This window comes from Sinohyriopsis cumingii, chromosome 7 (assembly GCF_028554795.1).
Source record: "Sinohyriopsis cumingii isolate HCF-2022 chromosome 7, ASM2855479v2, whole genome shotgun sequence".
Taxonomy (NCBI): domain Eukaryota; kingdom Metazoa; phylum Mollusca; class Bivalvia; order Unionida; family Unionidae; genus Sinohyriopsis; species Sinohyriopsis cumingii.
In genome coordinates, this window is record NC_142967.1 from 131,385,879 (window position 1) to 131,403,929 (window position 18,051).

An 18,051-nucleotide genomic window follows, 5' to 3' on the forward strand; every position below is an offset into this window, starting at 1 on the left:
GAAACTGCTAAGCCAAATAGTATAGACATGGTTATCTTACTTTTGCTGATCCATCAATTGCTCACAAATGTACATACTGATATATATCAACACTAAAAGATTATACAACACAGATACAAAAGATTACATGCCCAACTCTTTTCCCCTCTCCTTCTTGGATGTTACAGAGGAAACTTACTTATTGTAAACAACGAGAAGAAACTTCTTGTCTGGTCTAAGCTGAGTATATCTGACCAAAGTGGTAGTTTTTCCAGTTCCTACAAAATATGCAAATAGACCATTATCACTTCCATACAAGAAAAAGAAAAACTAACTTCCAGCTTTTGTTAGTGTCAATCTTTATAAAGTTTATAAAGCATGAGTGGCTGTGATTTTCCACATCAATCTTGTCACTATTTTAACATTCAAAAGTTATTAAAACTTTACACAAACATTCAAGAAAATAAAAAAACATCATATTTCAAAGCATGTCTGATGCTTTTTATTACATATCCCCACCCACCACCCCTGGATCATGACCCAAAATTCATTACATATGCTGTATGGGTATAAACAATCATGTTTATTTTTTCAAAATATATGTCCATCAGTACTGAAATTCAAGGATGAGGAATTGTGTCCTATTTTCTTTGTAGCAACCAAACAATCAACAAAAAAACTTTTACCCTATGAAAAATAATCAACTCACATTATCATATGACATCCCAATCGGCATGAATAGACAGTAATAAAAAGATACACAAAACTGTCACTTTAATTCCAATGGAGGTGTAATGGACCTCTGAAACTGCAATCAGACCTCTGAAGCTGCCAAAGGACCTCAGAAGAGACGATCAAAAACTGTACTCCTTTTGCAAATGGTTACAGCATAGACAACTATTGTACAAATTTTAGTCAATTTCCACCCAGCAGTTTACAAACAGAATTACAGACAGACCAATTGCCATACAACAGCTATCACAATTTCCCCCTTTTAAGTGTGGTGATAACAAAGTTATGAAAAATTTAGCAATGTCAACATATTATTGATATACTATTCTCTCATGGATGTATACCAAGAGTGTTTACTGTTGATATATCTAAAGAATTTTAAGGTGATGATAAATTCTGATGTTACAATGTCAAACAGGTCTTATATAGATAAAACTGCTACAATACAAAAGTAACAAGTCAATTTTCAGTGTTGTTTGAATGACTTGCTCAGTCTGGATCCTTCCATTGTATATGATCTCAACAACTCCTTCCAAATACAGTGTATCCTGACTTTGCCAACACCTGCTCATAATTGATACTTTCAAAAATCTTACAATAAATGTCCTCTACATTACATACATCTGCCTAACAAAAGAATTGACTATTCGGAAGGGGGGAGGGGGGCAACTAAGTTGCATACAATAGGTAATGCATTTTTCATGTAACTTTTCATACCCTTACATTTTTATGTACATTATCTAGTTCTAAAAATAATAATTTTTAAAATGAATCATATTTTTTTCATGCATAGTACTCTGAATTTGTGGGAAAATCCTTTAAATTGTCAAACATAAAATTGCTACAAAGAAGAATTACATTTGCACACAAAAAAATGAAAACATCATATTGACATTTTTTTATACAAAAATGAATGAGAGATTAAAATCATGATCATAAACAATTAGGTGGGGTTATTTTTGCTTTTGAATTTTAAACTGTTTTTAAGCTCATATTGTGATGTGTTAAAATTGGGAAGGTTCCCATTTCAAATGACTTCAAAAATATCCAGAGGTACAATTTGGATAAGTCCAAAGACCAAAATATTGTTTTACTAAGTGTATAATAGAAACGGTGATTAACTCAGGGTAAGTTCTTCAGTGAGGCACCAAATAATGAAACATGAGATTAAGAAATGAAAGAATCACTATTTATCATTGTGCAAATAAAAAGGCCACTCATCACTTCATTACTTTATTCATTCTGAACTACATATTTTGATGTATTTTACTTCAATCAAGAAGAGAGGTTCATGCTTCACATGTCTTTTAAAATATACCGATGTATGACATTGATATGAAAACCTTGAAAATATACCGATGTACAATACAGATATGTCAAATTATGAATGTATTTTTTCTGAATATATGTTTAATTTAATCTCAAATGAATAACAACTATCTGTTGCCTCAATTAAAACCTGCCTATTTGCTAACTTTCTGTAAATTTGTCAATGAGACATTGAATAAAGAAACTGGAGATTAAGAAATCAAAGAAACATCATTTATAATTGTGCAGAAAGGTCACTGATCATTTTATCCCTTTGTTACTTTTAAAGCACATATTCTGATGTTTTTTTATTTCAATCAAGAAGAAAAGTTCACATTTTAAATGACTTTACTTTGAAAATATACCAATGTACAATACAGATACATCAAACTAAGACATGCAGACAGATCATTTCATTTTTTTATTACATTTTTAACCATGTAATTTGATTTTTATTGAATCAAGAGAAGTTTACAGATGCATCATTAACATATGTCAAACTATGAATACACTGTCTGCTGAGTACTTTTCACATAATCCCAAATGAAAACAACCATTTGTTGCCTGAATTAAACTGCTCTGACCTATCTGATAACTTGGAACATCACATCAAAAGTTGAAACAGGTGATCAAAAGATAAAGAAATAATCAAAATTTATAACTGTACATTGAGGTCCTTAATTCTTCTGTTAATTAACAATCTACTTTTATTCAATTATCCACCCTTATTTGCCTTCATTATTGGCAAGAAAATACAATGATTGATGACAAAATCTCTTATTGCCATTACAATATCTACTGCTATGTATTAACAACTGGACAAATGACTTATAGCACATACTTAAATGATTATAGTTAATTAGTACTCTGAATTCAGTCACCTTAACAAAGCATGATTATCTTTAATTAGTACTCTGCATGAATTCAGTCACCTTAACAAAGCATGATTATCAGCCACCTTAACAAAGCATGATTATAGTTAATTAGTACTCTGTATGAATTCAGTCACCTTAAGAAAGCATGATTATCATTAATTAGTACTCTGTATGAATTCAGTCACCTTAACAAAGCAAGATTATCATTAATTAGTACTCTGTATGAATTCAGTCACCTTAACAAAGCATGATTATCATTAATTAGTACTCTATGAATTCAGTCACCTTAACAAAGCATTATTATCATTAATTAGTACTCTGTATGAATTTCAGTCACCTTAACAAAGCATTATTATCGTTAATTAGTACTCTGTATCAATTCAGTCACAGTAACAAAGCATGACTATCATTAATTAGTACTGTGGATGAATTTTCAGTTACAGTAACAAAGCATCACATACATTTTATGATGAGTTCAGATGCCATTTGATGTTTCATTATCCAACAAAAATTAAAATTCAGTACATACTAAAGTGAAGACCACAGACCACTGGTCACGTAATCTTATTGTTTCATATATTAATACAAAAATACAAACCTCGTCTCATTTTCTATCACAAATTTGAAAGTCACTGACTCAGAGAAATTTATGCGTGTGTGTGTGTATATATGTGTTATATTCTTTTAAGTGCTTGTACTGTTTTGACTTGGATATAATTAACATTTTATCGAGATTCTATTCTACGATACCTTTAATGGCAAGTATGAATAGTAAGTGATAATTGTGATCGCTCATCGTTACAACATGTGCAGTTTGGACAATGGCCTTCACACCACATTTACAGATATTCATTTACCTAAAGAAAGCCTCATTTCCCTAATGGTAGCCTCACTAATTTGATCTCTCCTGTCAAATCTTGCCCTCTATTGGGTGTCAAATGGAAAAATAATAATTAAAACAAAGAATTGTTGTTTTAGAGGTGATAATCGAAAATGGAATATCATAGTGTCCCAGTATGTGAGGAAGATCACAACTGTAATGTAACTGAAAATACACATTACAATCAACCCATAAACATTTTTCTCTCTCTCCAAAAGCTACAAATAAAAATTGCCCTGAATAAATATGCATAGCTGCCAACCTTCCAGGCTCACAATTAGTGAAAATAGGGATAAAAAGTCGTGAATTTGGACACGAATTCGTGAATAATACTATGACAATAACTCCATCCACTCTGACTACTCCGACCGTCAATACTACACTATATCAAGTTCGCAAAATAAAAATAAAACACTATATATATATATGCAGAAATATTTATTTATCAAGACATGATACTGTGGCAGACTTGAACTTCCTCAACTGCTTGATCGTAAATTTGTTTTCTAAACAGTTCCGACTTCTTGCCTGCTGGTTGATCTTGGGGACTAAAATTGCTGACAAATTTTCTGCAGCTAAGGAGGCCTTAAAGTCTGTCTTATTTTTCCTCACTAAAGAAAATACTCTTTCGCTGTCACTGTTGCTGTGAGGAATGCACAGGAGCTGCAGCATTTTTGGTTCTTCCATAGGAAAATTTGGAAGCGATTTTCGAGTCCGGGAACATATGTCAGAACAAATGTTTAGCATGGTCTCCAGCTGATAAAGGTAGATTGTGTTCGACACAAGAAAACTCACAAATAATGCTTCAGCGTTGGTAGCCTGCGGGTCTTCCACCAATGGTTTAAAATATTCCAGAGCTGAAATCTGCGAATTCTTAATTTTCCCAACTTCTACGTGTTTTTTGCAACCGACATTCTTCCTCACATCATCTCTGCGATGGCACACTGAGTGCAAAAAGCATAAATGAATATCAATGTTTAATGGCAGAATGCACGGCCAAGTTTTGATATATTCCAAATTAAACTTCACTTTTTGAGTAATACATTTCTTTTTCCTTGGCGGTGAAGACATTTTCAAAATCTTACATGCGATGCTGAACGGTAACTCGAATCAGTGTTTTGACGCATGCGCGGAGCAAATTTCCGGTTAGGCCCCAGTTTCTCTCAAAAGCATTTGTAAAACTACTCTTATACATATAAATTAAAATAGGCTAAAATGCTTGCGACCGGGCCAACTGTACTAATCGGCTGTAGATCTACTAATATCGTGACCAGCGGTACCAGACCGTTTCGGCAACTGCGAATATCATGACTAGCGCTTAACGGGAAATCGGTTATTTTATTAAAGATTTAAAATAACTGAGGATCGGAAAATTCGTGAATTTTTGTCTTACGGCGTGAATTTGTGAATCGCTGAAAAAGTCATGAAATTCACACCAAATTCGTGAGGGTTGGCAGCTATGAATATGGTCTCACACAATGACACAACATTGCTTCATCTCTCTCTCACACAGATGCATTCACAAAAAACAAGTTTATTTTGAGTTCTTTTCTTTTTTATTGCATTTTGATAATGAGGTTACTGTTGTTGCAACAATACATGTTCCATTTAACTTCTTGATAACATGGGGTCATACTGTTGCGTACAATTTACCAATAAATGATACGCATAATACAAGTAGAGACCATGTTAATTATAACACACCTTAACAGCTACAAAGAAGTATGCCATAAATGCAGATGAAATTGCATAATGAGACAATATCATTTCAGCCATCTCTCTTTCTCTCTTGTTCACTAATAACAAGTCTTTCTGAATACTTGAATTGTCAGCTAAAATGTTGAAGCCTCAGTGTGCTTGAAGTCCACAAAGTATGGGTACTAATATTATTACTATTGATTTTTGATTGTAATTGGATTCTTGAGTTGTCAGCAGAATGAGATAAACAATTTATGTTATTTTGTTTCATTAGGTCAGAGAGTAACATGCAATTTGTCAAACTTGCTTGGGTATGATCCCTTTATTTTTCATATACAGCCAGCACATAAAAAAATATATATTTACTTGACATATAATTCTTCATAATATGAAATTAATAACTATTTTTTCATGTATGAAAAATTACATAAAATACAATATATGCAACACTCAGAGTCATAACTGTACAATCTGTAAAGCATATCATGAAAACTGACCACATATATAAATTACACTTTTGTCATGTCCCTTGCCTGTTCTCTATACACAGGTTTCACTCTATTAGGACATGCAGTTTTTAAAGACCTACTGATAAAATATATCCTCAGCATGAAAATTTCATTTTCCTTTGCAGTTAATTAATGTGACAATAGGAAATGTTTATTTCATTTGCAATACCTGCAAAGGCCACAATCTTGATGATTTCCTTTGGCTCAGTTTTATGCTTGACTATCCTCATTTGTTCATGTGTCAGTCTGACACCATCTGAAGATCTACCGTATTTCACAATGGACTGTTGTCCCCCACAGCTTGTCAGAGACTGCTGTAGATCTCCATAACTTGAGGAAGACACATTCTCAAACAAGTACAGCGCGTAAAACAGCCGGTAGTGCATTCTGTAAAATTATATAAATAAAAGCCCTCATATTTGTGCTCACTAAATACAAACTTTAAGAAAGAAATTCAATAATATATAATATAATATATCATGACCCGCCTGCAGTGAACCTGAGTGTTTTATCTTACATTCAAGTTTCATAAATTATAAACCTATGAAGTCAGACTGCATTTACTCCATGATGTTGCTAGGCTACACTGCCACATATCTTTCCACAATATATATGTTATGAACGCTATGACAGCAATAAATGTTAAAGCTATAGGGAAGGTGACTATACGCATGCTATCTTACTGCACATCAAATCAACCTAACCTATAAATTATCCTAATTTTGTTACCATTCAAGCAAGGGCTATTCCAGTAAAATTTACTTGGGACCAAGAGAAGGCAATTTTAATGTGGAGTAGTCACCCATAGATGCAATTTAAAATTTTGTATCATTGTCATATGAACTCTTGAAGTTAAAAGATTACCCTAGCAATATTTTTTAAGTGCCTTCCCTGAGTACCATGTCTGTTTAAATGGAACAGCCCTAAATTTCAACTTCAAATATAACATGTACATCATATCCGCATCAATATCAAAGAACTTGATCCATGAACTACAGACTTGTTTACCCTAATGGATGTCTATCTGTAGTTTTCTAAGGTCCTAATTCATACTTTTAGCCACCTGTCTGTAATTTGCCATACCAACAATAACAGCTGATCTAACATTAACAGTTTTGATGAACTCACAAAGCATGCAAGCAGAGTCCATTCTGAACTCTAGTACCATATATGCCAATCCCCCAACAGGTATAAGCATAATTATTGCTATTTCAAGTGGCAGAAAAGTGTATAAACAATGTAATCTATATATATTACATGCCAGAATTACAGCATGTTTGAAAAAGATACATTTTTACTACTAATATGGTTCTGGTCAAAATTCTTGTAATAAAGTAAATAAATTAGAACCAGAATACAAACACAAAATATTATTATATACTGAAAAATTATTTATATTTAGCACTCAGTTTAACTAGTCTAGTACATGTGTAACTTTCAATCTGCTCAAACAATTTTCTATGATATAATATCCACAACTTGCACCATAAAATAAAATGTTTTGCTTAACATGTGGCACCATTTTTATTAAGGAGGGTCTGGTTTCACCAACTAGCTTATCAATATTACGAATCTGTGAGGCAAAGTTCAAATTTTGAAGAAACCTTCTGTTTTCTTGGAAATGGGTTACATAGTTGCTATAAATAGCATATAAGGAAGGTACTCTTATGCTATTCTCAGGGATCAGTCATCTATTTAAGAATATTCTCAAATTTATATGACTGGAATTAAAGAGATCATAATAAAAATGACAAAAACATTTTACTCCTTTATTTTTTCCTTCATTGCACCAAAAGAGCATAATCCACATAAAGGCAAGCAAAACACACAATTTGGTGAAAAATGCATAATGATTATGCCAAAAGCGTAATGGTTGGCATGTATGTAATACATTGGCAAAATGATTTCTCTGTCCAGTGAGATTGGGATGAAATTGGCAATAACAAGGAGAAAGGAGCTCAGAAAAGTTCAAATTTATAATGTTCAAAATAGTCACTATAAACTTCTGTTAATGCACATTTTTATATCGGATGATTAAAATACTAATATAATACTATAATTACAACTTCATACAAATATTATGGCTTCATTAAATTTACTACCTGTTAAGGCTGGTAACTGTACACAAATTTTTAAACTTTAAACATCTTTTACAATTCTATTTACATGTGATCTCATTTTTGCCTAGTAGTCTGCAATAAAAGGATTTTCTTCAACAAGAAAGACAGTAAGAATCAGTTTCAATGTTGAGTCAATTAGTGTTGAAGCCACATAATAATTTTATATGTTGGAAAAGTATACAAGTATCTTATTAAAAAAAATTTTTAATACGTTTTAAAGATTTACCTGCCAGTCATCAGTGAAATACAGGTCCATTAAAATGGCTTCATTTGATTTCATGCTAGTATTCACTTCAAATCATAAATCTTTGTACCTTAGATAACTGCAGATTACGCAGCTCATCAATACAAAATTTAAGGACTAACTTTCCTTTTAATCCAACTAATAGGTTGGATTTAAACTTCTTTATGCCACTGTGAAATATTTCTTAACATGGATTACTTGTTTTGTTTTTGTCAGCCAATCTGATGTGACCAGAATTTCACTTTTTTAAAGTTATAAATCACATATTGATCAGTTTAAATGGAAAACTGTTGTTGTAAATGTTGATGCTGTAATGTTTATGTTTATAATAAACAAGGACTTTTACATATGCCATCACTAATGTCAATAAACATTTTAAAAAGAGTTAACTTTCAAAATGACCATGCACACTGCTGTCAGTGATGCTGGACCTACCCATTCCAGGGCTGTTTCCTGTTAATTGTTATCTTAAAAAGTACATATGATTTTTATACCGAATCTGGTATCACTAGTAAAAAGCCAAAGTTTACAAGAGTCAGTTTGGAAATGCACAATAGATATCAGGCTGATTTCCTAAGTGACTTACAGGTATTTCTTTCCAAGACATTATTTACCACTGAAACGAGCTCTGAATGGACTTAGACATTTCTTTCAAAGATATTATTTGCCATTGGAACAAGCTCTGAGTGAACTAATAATCATTTGCAGTTTTCCCCACCTACTGGATGCTTTTTCATAATATGACAGTGTCAAATTTGTACTTTTTGTTAATTATTCATAGGTCACAATTTTCATTTACAATCTGGCAATTAGTAATCGGCAGATAAGTCTGAGATCCAATATAAAGTAGAGTGTGGATTCATTTATACTGAAATGTATTCTTTTTGATGGACCTGAAAGTAGAAATATCAGGGGGGATTAAATCTGAGAAGTTCAACGAAGAAATTACTTAGTTTCTTTACAAGTCAATATTTTATTTTGGATCTTTAAATCGTCTGACCACTCCAGTTGTGGCCTAAGTGGTTAAAGTGTCTGCCTCAGATGTGTGAGGTTGCAGATTTGAAACCCGACAAAGTCGCACCAAAGACAGAAAAATGACACTAACAGCTGCCTCACTTGGTGCTCAGCATTAAGTGGTTAGTGCTAGGACTGGTCACCCTGGTGTCATGATCATGTGACTTGGTGGGACATGATGCTACATGTCTGCAGCATGATGCCCCAGTGCTAGACATCACTATAAACTGCAACACTGCAGACATCATCATGATATGACTTAACATTTTTTAAAGCTACGTTAAAAATCTGAATCACACACACTTTAAATTGTTTGTTGCAACAAAAGATCCATTAAAATGAGTACTCCATGAATAAAAATGATACAACTGCATGTTTTTTTTCTCAGTGAAAATCCTTGTATGGTGAAAATTATGTAATATAGCCAAACTAACCCATTCCATACATCTGATGTCTTGACCAGTTTGAAGGCATACAGGAACGTGGCAATACAATACAAGCATTCCACAACTTCTACAGACCGACACTGAGAGGCTGGGCAGGACAGACATCGGATGATATCCTGAATGTCCTGGACACTGTGGGAAATTACTACTAGTGTTGCAATCAAACTCCAGGGATTAGGTTCCTTAGAAATTGAAATGGAAACAATATGACCAACAGTCTTAAATTTGTACAAAACAATTTTTCATACAAGTCTAAATCAAACTTACTATGAACAAACATTCTACACATGCCCTGTATTTAACAGAACTATGTATAGAGACTTAACATATTAAACTGAATCTGCATAAATGATTATTGTCTTATCAGATTTACCATGACAGTGACATGTGACCATTTCATTCTAGAATCTAAAGGTTGTTTATTACTGTAAATGCAAGTCATCCAAAACGTATGATCAAGGAACTCACTCTAGATCAATACTTAGTCTCCACGCTCCATTTTATGCCTCAATGACACTGACACAAAAATCAACAGACTTCCTCCATACCTTATGTGCAAGCCCTCCACAAACTCTGGTCATGGGCTCAAAGTGAAGTTATTACTGAGGTATCATTTATTTTCAAGGGTCTCAGTTTTCATGGCTTTGAAAAAAATATACATCTTCATGCATGCTTGAATTTCAGGACTATTTACTCCCCAAGCATTTGTGGGTTCCAGATGACTTGGTTGACATGATTCAATTCAATGGTTTTGTCAGAAAATCACTTAAGTGTGATCTTCAATACTCTGCTGTAATGAGTGTATATAACAGTGTTTTATTAGTAATTGTGCCCCAAGCAATAGTTTTAGTATTATTCAGTCATACAATTCATTGGGATTAAGCCTGCATGGATAAAATTAGACAAAGCTTTCATGAGGATGTAAATTTTTCATAAGTTTCACCTGAATGAAGAATCAGTCTGAGTAATTATCAAATCTAATTTTCATTTATATCATTTTCTAATCCTTCTTTTCATTTTAAGTAACAACAGTGTTTGAATGCCTTAAGTTTTATTTCAGTTCTCTCTGTCCTTACTTATCTCACAAAATACTGATTTAATGTGGTCAGTAAAAAATATGGTTACTAGATAATGTGTAGATATATGACACTGAAACAATATAAGATGCTTTATACTTCTTTAGATAAAACTGTGATCATAAAACTGATATGTGTAAAAGCTAATATCTTTACCCAAATTTAAAAAAAAAAATTTGATTTATCAAACAGCTTTGTTGATTTTTTAGGTACATTAAAAAAAAAAAAATGTGGGGTTGGTGCTTCTTTATCATATGTGGATAAGATTTCGTTGGGTCTTTACATTTGAGGCTCAGGGCAACAATAAAATCCCCCAAAAACTGGTGACCCAAGAAAATGTTTGATATTACAGTGAGTAAAACTCATTTGTCTTCTTTCAGTGGTCTTGACCACTGACCTTTAGAACCCAAAATTGATAGGTTTGTTCTTTACCCATGTGCAAGCCATGCACAAAGTATGGTTCAAGTATATGATGCAGAATTTATGTTATAGTGCAGAAACCATGTTTTTCTCTTTTAGTCACAGTGCCCTTAACTTTTGATCTTTTGATCCCAAAACTGACAGAGTGCTTCCTTACCTCCAAGTATAAGCTATCTGCAAAGTTTAGAAATTGATGGAGTACTCAAGTCATTTTGCAGAAACCACTTGTCTTTGTGGTAGAAGATGGAAAAATATGGTTACTGTTGAAGACCATATTTGTTCTTCAGTCACAATGACAAAAACCTTTGATCTTTTGTCACTCAAACCAGTCGAGTTCTTCCTTGCTCCAAGTACAAGTTATAAATTTTTTTTAAAAATATAGATGATGGAGAACTAGAATTATTGTGTGGAAACTAGGGATGGACAGATACCTGGACACCAGGATAATAACTGGGTTTTGCACTACCCAGTAAATACCAACCCAGCCTGCAAATTCCCTGCTAGGTACCCAACCCAAAGTTCTCACCCATCCTTCCCTAACGGAAACCATTTTTCTTCTTTCAGTCAAAGTGACCTCGACCTTATACCTCTTGACCCCCTTGACCATTGAGTTTGTGAGCCCAAGATGATAGAGTTCTTCCTTCTCTACCTCAAGTAAACACCATCCACAAAGTTTGGAAACTGTTGAGAGAGGACAACTTGAGTTACTGTGTGGAAACCAAATTGTTCACAGACAAACAGACAGACAGATGGATGGACAGACAACAGCATAACATATTACACTCTGCCAATGGCACAAGTAGAAAGGAATGTTATGAAAGCTAGTATTGTTAAGTTAAATTTGTTAAACTCCAGTTTAATTTTTTCCATGACATCTATTTTATTTCAGCTGTAATTTGCATGAACATGACATAAACAGCCTGACAATCTTAAAGTTGCTCATCGGTAGAAGCTCACAAGATACCACAGTGGCACCTGTCAGTATCTTATAGTTTTCAACTAACTTTACAAAGCAGGTCACAGCAATCTACTTATGTGCCACATACCCTCATCCCAAGATGTACCCAAAATGCAGCTTTTGTAGTAACGAGTTTAAAGATTTTGAAGTTAGGCACCATCTTTAACTACTGTTCAAAATCCTGGAAAAGCGGTCACAGTGCCCCAGCCTGTTTTGGCTGAGAAATAATTTTATTCTAATCTGCAGTTTCTGTGTACCAGTGTTTAGTAGCAATAGGTGAAAATGTAATGGAATCAGAACCCATCACAAATGTAATCAATTTTTATTAATCCCAAAAGTAACAGTGACCTAACTTATAACATGCTGATCCCAAGTTTCACACAATCTGTAAATTTGATGTCAAATGGTAAAGTAGTGGTATATAAGCTGCAGTCTAAACATGGAAAATGGACACCATTTTTTAAGAAATTGTTTAAAAAAAATTGCAAAGTAGGCCTCAGTGATCCAGTTTTAGTGTTATATGTTCATCTCAAGATGAACCCATAGTGCAAGTCTGGTGTTCAGAAGTGAAGTAGTACAGCAGTTACATTACTAGACAAGGAGGACAGATGGACAAAATAAATCCGATATACCACCTGAATCAGAGATGTTAATAAGTCATAGCACTGCAATGCTATAGCTAGGTGAGCTGACTAGATGACATTTGCTGTACTTTCATCTACCGTAATAATTAAAAATTTCAGAATCTAATTTAAAGATCACTGGCATACATGCAACCCCAACCCCACCCCCAAGGTACAAGCGTAATTATTGCCATTATAAGTGGCAAAAAAGCATAATTTGGGTATAAAAAGTGTAATCTTTATATTACATGCCAAAATAACAGCATGTTAAAAAAGATACATTTTTATTGACTAACTTGGTTCTGCTGCATTGTCATAATTCATGTCACAAAGGGAAAAATCTATATGGATTAGAACCAGAATACAAACACAAAATATACTGAAAATTATTTATATTCAGCAGTTTGCAGTGATCATGGTCAGGTACTCAGAGTGCTGTATTACACTACTCTCATAATCTTCTTTTAAACTTTGCAGAGCAGTGTTGATTTGTCCTTTCTTCTGATCTGATATGTGTTGAAGTTTTAAAAGATCCATCTTCTCTAACAATTTTTGTCATAAAACATCCACAACTCACACTGTAAAACATTTCAATTAACATCTGGCCTTTTTTTCTTTAAAAGAGTAGACTAGTTCATTAACTAATTGGCTTATCAATAAAATGAATCTGTTAGGCAAAGTTAACTTTTGAAGAAACCTGTTTTCTTGGAAATGAGTCATATAGTGTTGCTATAAACAGCAAATAAGGAAAGTACTCTTATGATATTCTTAAGCAGCAGTCACCTTTTTAAGAAAATTCTCAAATTTATATGAGCTGAATTAAAGAGATGATAATAAAAATGAAAAATAACTTTTTAGTGCTTCATTTTTCAATGTATTAAAAATGTGTAATCCTTATACAGTCTAGCAGAAAACGTAATTTGGTGAAAAAAAAGCATAACGATTAAGCCAAAAGCATAATGTCTGGCATGTATGCACTGGCAGTCTTAGGTATGTTATTTCTCTATGTCTTAAAATATGCAAGGGAAAGAAAGTGAAACCAATAATTTAAGTCAAATCAACAATTAACAAGCAATAATTTCCCTACAATACAAAACGAATATTCAAAAGACACAATACTGTGAATCAAATTCCAAATAATCATAAATGTCCTAATACAAGTCTGAAAATATAGAATTTTCTGTATGAATTAGTCTTAAACATCCTGATACAAGACAATTATGTAATCCGGAATATCTTGGAATTAATTCACAAAAATCTAAAGTAATATATTAATCCAAAATTCAATGATCACTTTAGTAATTCGAATGAATAATTTAAATAGATAATTCCTCTCAAATTATATCTGATTTCACCAACTGTAAACTTTGATCACAAATGGATTCCCACAGACTGATCTAAAACAGGAATAAGTAATTCATCAAATTCCTACTAAAACACATTTTCACTTGACCTATAACGTAGCAGGATGTAAAACAATCCAAAAGAAAAGCCCATTATAATTGTGAATAAGACTGACCTTGAACTCAAATGCTATGTAAACATTCCATTTATATATGACCATAAGCTGAAGTACAACTTACAATCATGGACAAACGTTAAACACACAACACTGAATAAATATACAGGGATCGTCCTGGGCTTCGTCAATATCGCAAATTTCAATTTTTTTCCTTAATGGCGAAAAAATATACTATCTGGCAATTTTTTTGTGACAACGTGTTTAGCTTTTTAATTTGTACATACAATCATAGATTTGGAGTGGAAACATTCAAAGGGACCACAAAAGGAAGCCTTGAACTTGGGCACACAATGCACTGGAATCTATCTGTTACATAAACAAATCCTTTTGTTTATACTGACAAACCCATATTTACAGTGCATTGTTACATCATAATCCACTTATGTTGACATCTGACCTGATACACTCAATCATGCTATCAGACTACATCTACAATCAACCGAACTCTGAAGATGCGAACAGAGCCAGCTACACTTAATTGAATGATGGCTAATCCTTCTGTTGTTTTATTAAGTGTACCAATAAAATAATTTTCCTGAAACTTAAGAGAAAACTGATTATCTTTGAAGTACCGATATCTGTGTATAAGTACAAAGCAAATGGAAAACATCTCAATCAGAATTATATACTGTCAACAGTACAACTTTATCATGGGTAAACGTAAGTTAGACATTGCGTGTTCATCGTCTCATCCAAAGAGTAAGTTAACAAAATTAAGAGCATTTGGATTTAGTGTAAATTCATCAGACAACACAATCCCTGAACCTGATGTTATACCTGGCAGTCTATCATCATCTACATGTAGTGATGGTAGTAATGCTTCAAGTACAACACCACATCATGATGAACAGGACAAAAGTTCTTGAAAATTTCTTGACAGCTGGAAACTTGGGCATCCATGGATTAGATATGATACAAAGTTAAAGCAGATATTTTGTGATATATTTATCACGGCATAAGTCATCAATTCATTTACAATTGGTCATGATATTTTGAAGGAGTGTGTCACCAAGCAGGAATCTAGGTGGGGTAAGTAATATATAGTGATTCTGCTCATTGATCTTTTACTTTTGCCATCAATACCGTGTTACAACTCCAGGGACTTAATCTACGCAACAAGAAATACCAAAACAAACAAGTTTTGCATAATTGAAAATAATTTCTAAAAATACAAGAGTGAAAGAATTAAATTAACTTATAGCATGGTAAATGAATTCCTATTTCCTAAAAGTACTTTCAATTCCAATAATTCCAAGAAATCTGAATACATTCCAACAAAAAGTGCCCCTTCTGTGTTGAAGTTTCAAATGTACAAAGATTTCCAAAGAATTCAAATAGTCATTGAATAAATTTAGTTAATACCGATCAGTTATTCTAGATTGTCATGCACAAAATAAATCTTTTCAAAAACCAAGTTGGGAGGTTGAATCTGAAAACATGCAGATTGGGACCTACCATCAGGAAGTTATTTGAGGCAAATTTAATCATCGTTTTCACTAAATATGAAAGGATTTTTTGGGTCCAATACATGTGAAATTCTCAAAAGACATGCTTTTTCTCCCCATGGAGTGTTATTCTCCCCTCCACCCAAGGTGCCCCCATTTCATATTCTGGTCAGCTTTGCCCAAACTGCACAATAGCTAAAGGTTTGATTCAAGCCTTCATCATACTTCAAAGAAACCGCCTGTTATACAGTGGGTGAAAGCACTAGCAATTGATTGACAAATAAACAATGCCCTTTTTTGTTATAACTAACAATGCCTAAAACGGGTGTGAATTTTTGATAACAGTTCACATGTGGTCTCAAGCTACCATACATGTGATAACTATTTCCCACAGTTTACATCCCACATTATTTCTTATTGTTAACTCATATATGCAAATAAAACTCTTTACTAAATAACATATTTATTCTGAATTAATTTTTTGGAGGCACATGCTCTGTGATGTTTCTTCATTCCTTCTTTTAGTTTAGTGATGGTAATTAATGCTTATATATATGGTACATTATTGCTAGATGTTGACTCGTGTAAGTTTCATTGGTGGGAACGGCAATTACAGTTTGCTTGTCGAGAAAAGAATCTACAGCATTAAGTGATAATTCTTGGACCAATCAAGGAGTGCAAAACAGTAATGTAATGATTTATTTTGTAGTATTACAGCTGTATTGCTTGTTGTCAATAAAGTAATAACTATCCCAACTCAATTTTCATTGGATATTACATTAATAGACTTGGAAAAATATTCACTACTTGTCCTGGCGACATTTTTGAAAATAGGCGACAAAATACTGAGGTTGGCAATTTTTTTTACAACATTTTAAAAGCCAGGACCATCCCTGAATATACCTACCAGGTAGAAAAATGTAAAACAGGTATACCTATATTTAAACACTGCAACTCGCAGGGCAGGACAAATTCAACTGCCTTGTTCCTGGGACTGATTCAAATTTAAATTAGGCAAGCTCAATTTTGCTTTGTACATACCTACTAAAAAGAGCTAAAAGTTATCTGCCCACTGGGTGTCAGTCAGGCAGAGCGATCTCCCGGTGACAAAGGGACTGATGACAAAATCCATGAATATCTCAGTTACTACTGGAGTGTAAGGCACACCCTCTATATGGATGTCACTGCAGGGATGTTGGGAGGGTTTATATGTAGTATGCACACATGCTGACCCCTGGCGAGGAAAAGGTGTAATCCAAGTGGACAAAAAGAGTAATCCAAGCAGAAAAAGAGTAATCCACATATAACATGACAAAAATTCAATGAGGATATGTGCAAAAATGATTTATTTATCCCTCTAGACATTTAACATCAATTACTGCTTCAAGTTTTTGTGTATACATGTACCACTTTGAGCTTTACTGTGTAAAGAGTCTCTATTTAACTTCATATACTTTCAAAGTGGAGGGCTCTATTGCTTAAACGATTCTATCCATCACTGGTTGCGAGAACTGTTTGTTTCTGAGGTTCTGTTTGATATGATCCAGACATGCACAGGGATCATCCTGGGCTTTGCCAATGTCGCAAATTGCGATTTTTTTCCCTTATTGGCGACAAAAATATCCCATCTGGCGATCTTTTTGGCGACAAACTTTTTGGTTATTTAATTTGTACATACAATCATAGATTTGGACTGGATACATTAAAAGGGAGAACGAAAGGAAGCCACAAACTTGACTAAGCAATGCATTGGAATCTATCTGTTAAACAAATGATCCTTTGTTCGTATTGACGACCCCATCTTTACAGTGCATTGTTACATCATAATCTGCTTATGCTGACATCTGGGCTGAGTACTGTATGCCGTGATACAGTCCATCATGCTACCGAACTATACCTACAACTGACTGACTTCTGAAGACGCGAATAGAACAGATACAATTAACTGAATGGCTAATCCTTGTTTTTTTGTGTTTTTTTTAACATATACCAATAGAATAGTTTTGCTGAACCGTCATAGAAAACTGATAACCTTTGAAGCACCGACTACTGTGTATAAATACAAAAATAATTATTTATTTCTCAAAATACAGGAGTGAAAGAATCCCTAAATTGGGTGTGAAGTTATGCTTATATATACGGTCCAATATTGCCAGGTGTTGACTCGTGTAAGTTTCATTCATGGGAATGGAGATCCTATTT

The 18,051-nt window shown here is 33.4% G+C and overlaps 1 protein-coding gene across 1 annotated transcript in view; it reads right to left on the bottom strand.

The window, feature by feature from the left end:
• Positions 1-18,051, bottom strand: part of LOC149796135 (F-box DNA helicase 1-like) — a 115,206-nt gene that overhangs the window by 81,473 nt on the left and 15,682 nt on the right. Inside the window, exons 4-6 of the mRNA XM_089966051.1 lie at positions 9,794-9,987; positions 6,151-6,368; positions 179-257 (exon numbers count right to left, since the gene is read on the bottom strand). Of these exons, the coding sequence (XP_089822177.1) occupies positions 179-257; positions 6,151-6,368; positions 9,794-9,987 (491 nt within the window). The remainder of the gene's footprint in view (positions 1-178; positions 258-6,150; positions 6,369-9,793; positions 9,988-18,051) is intronic.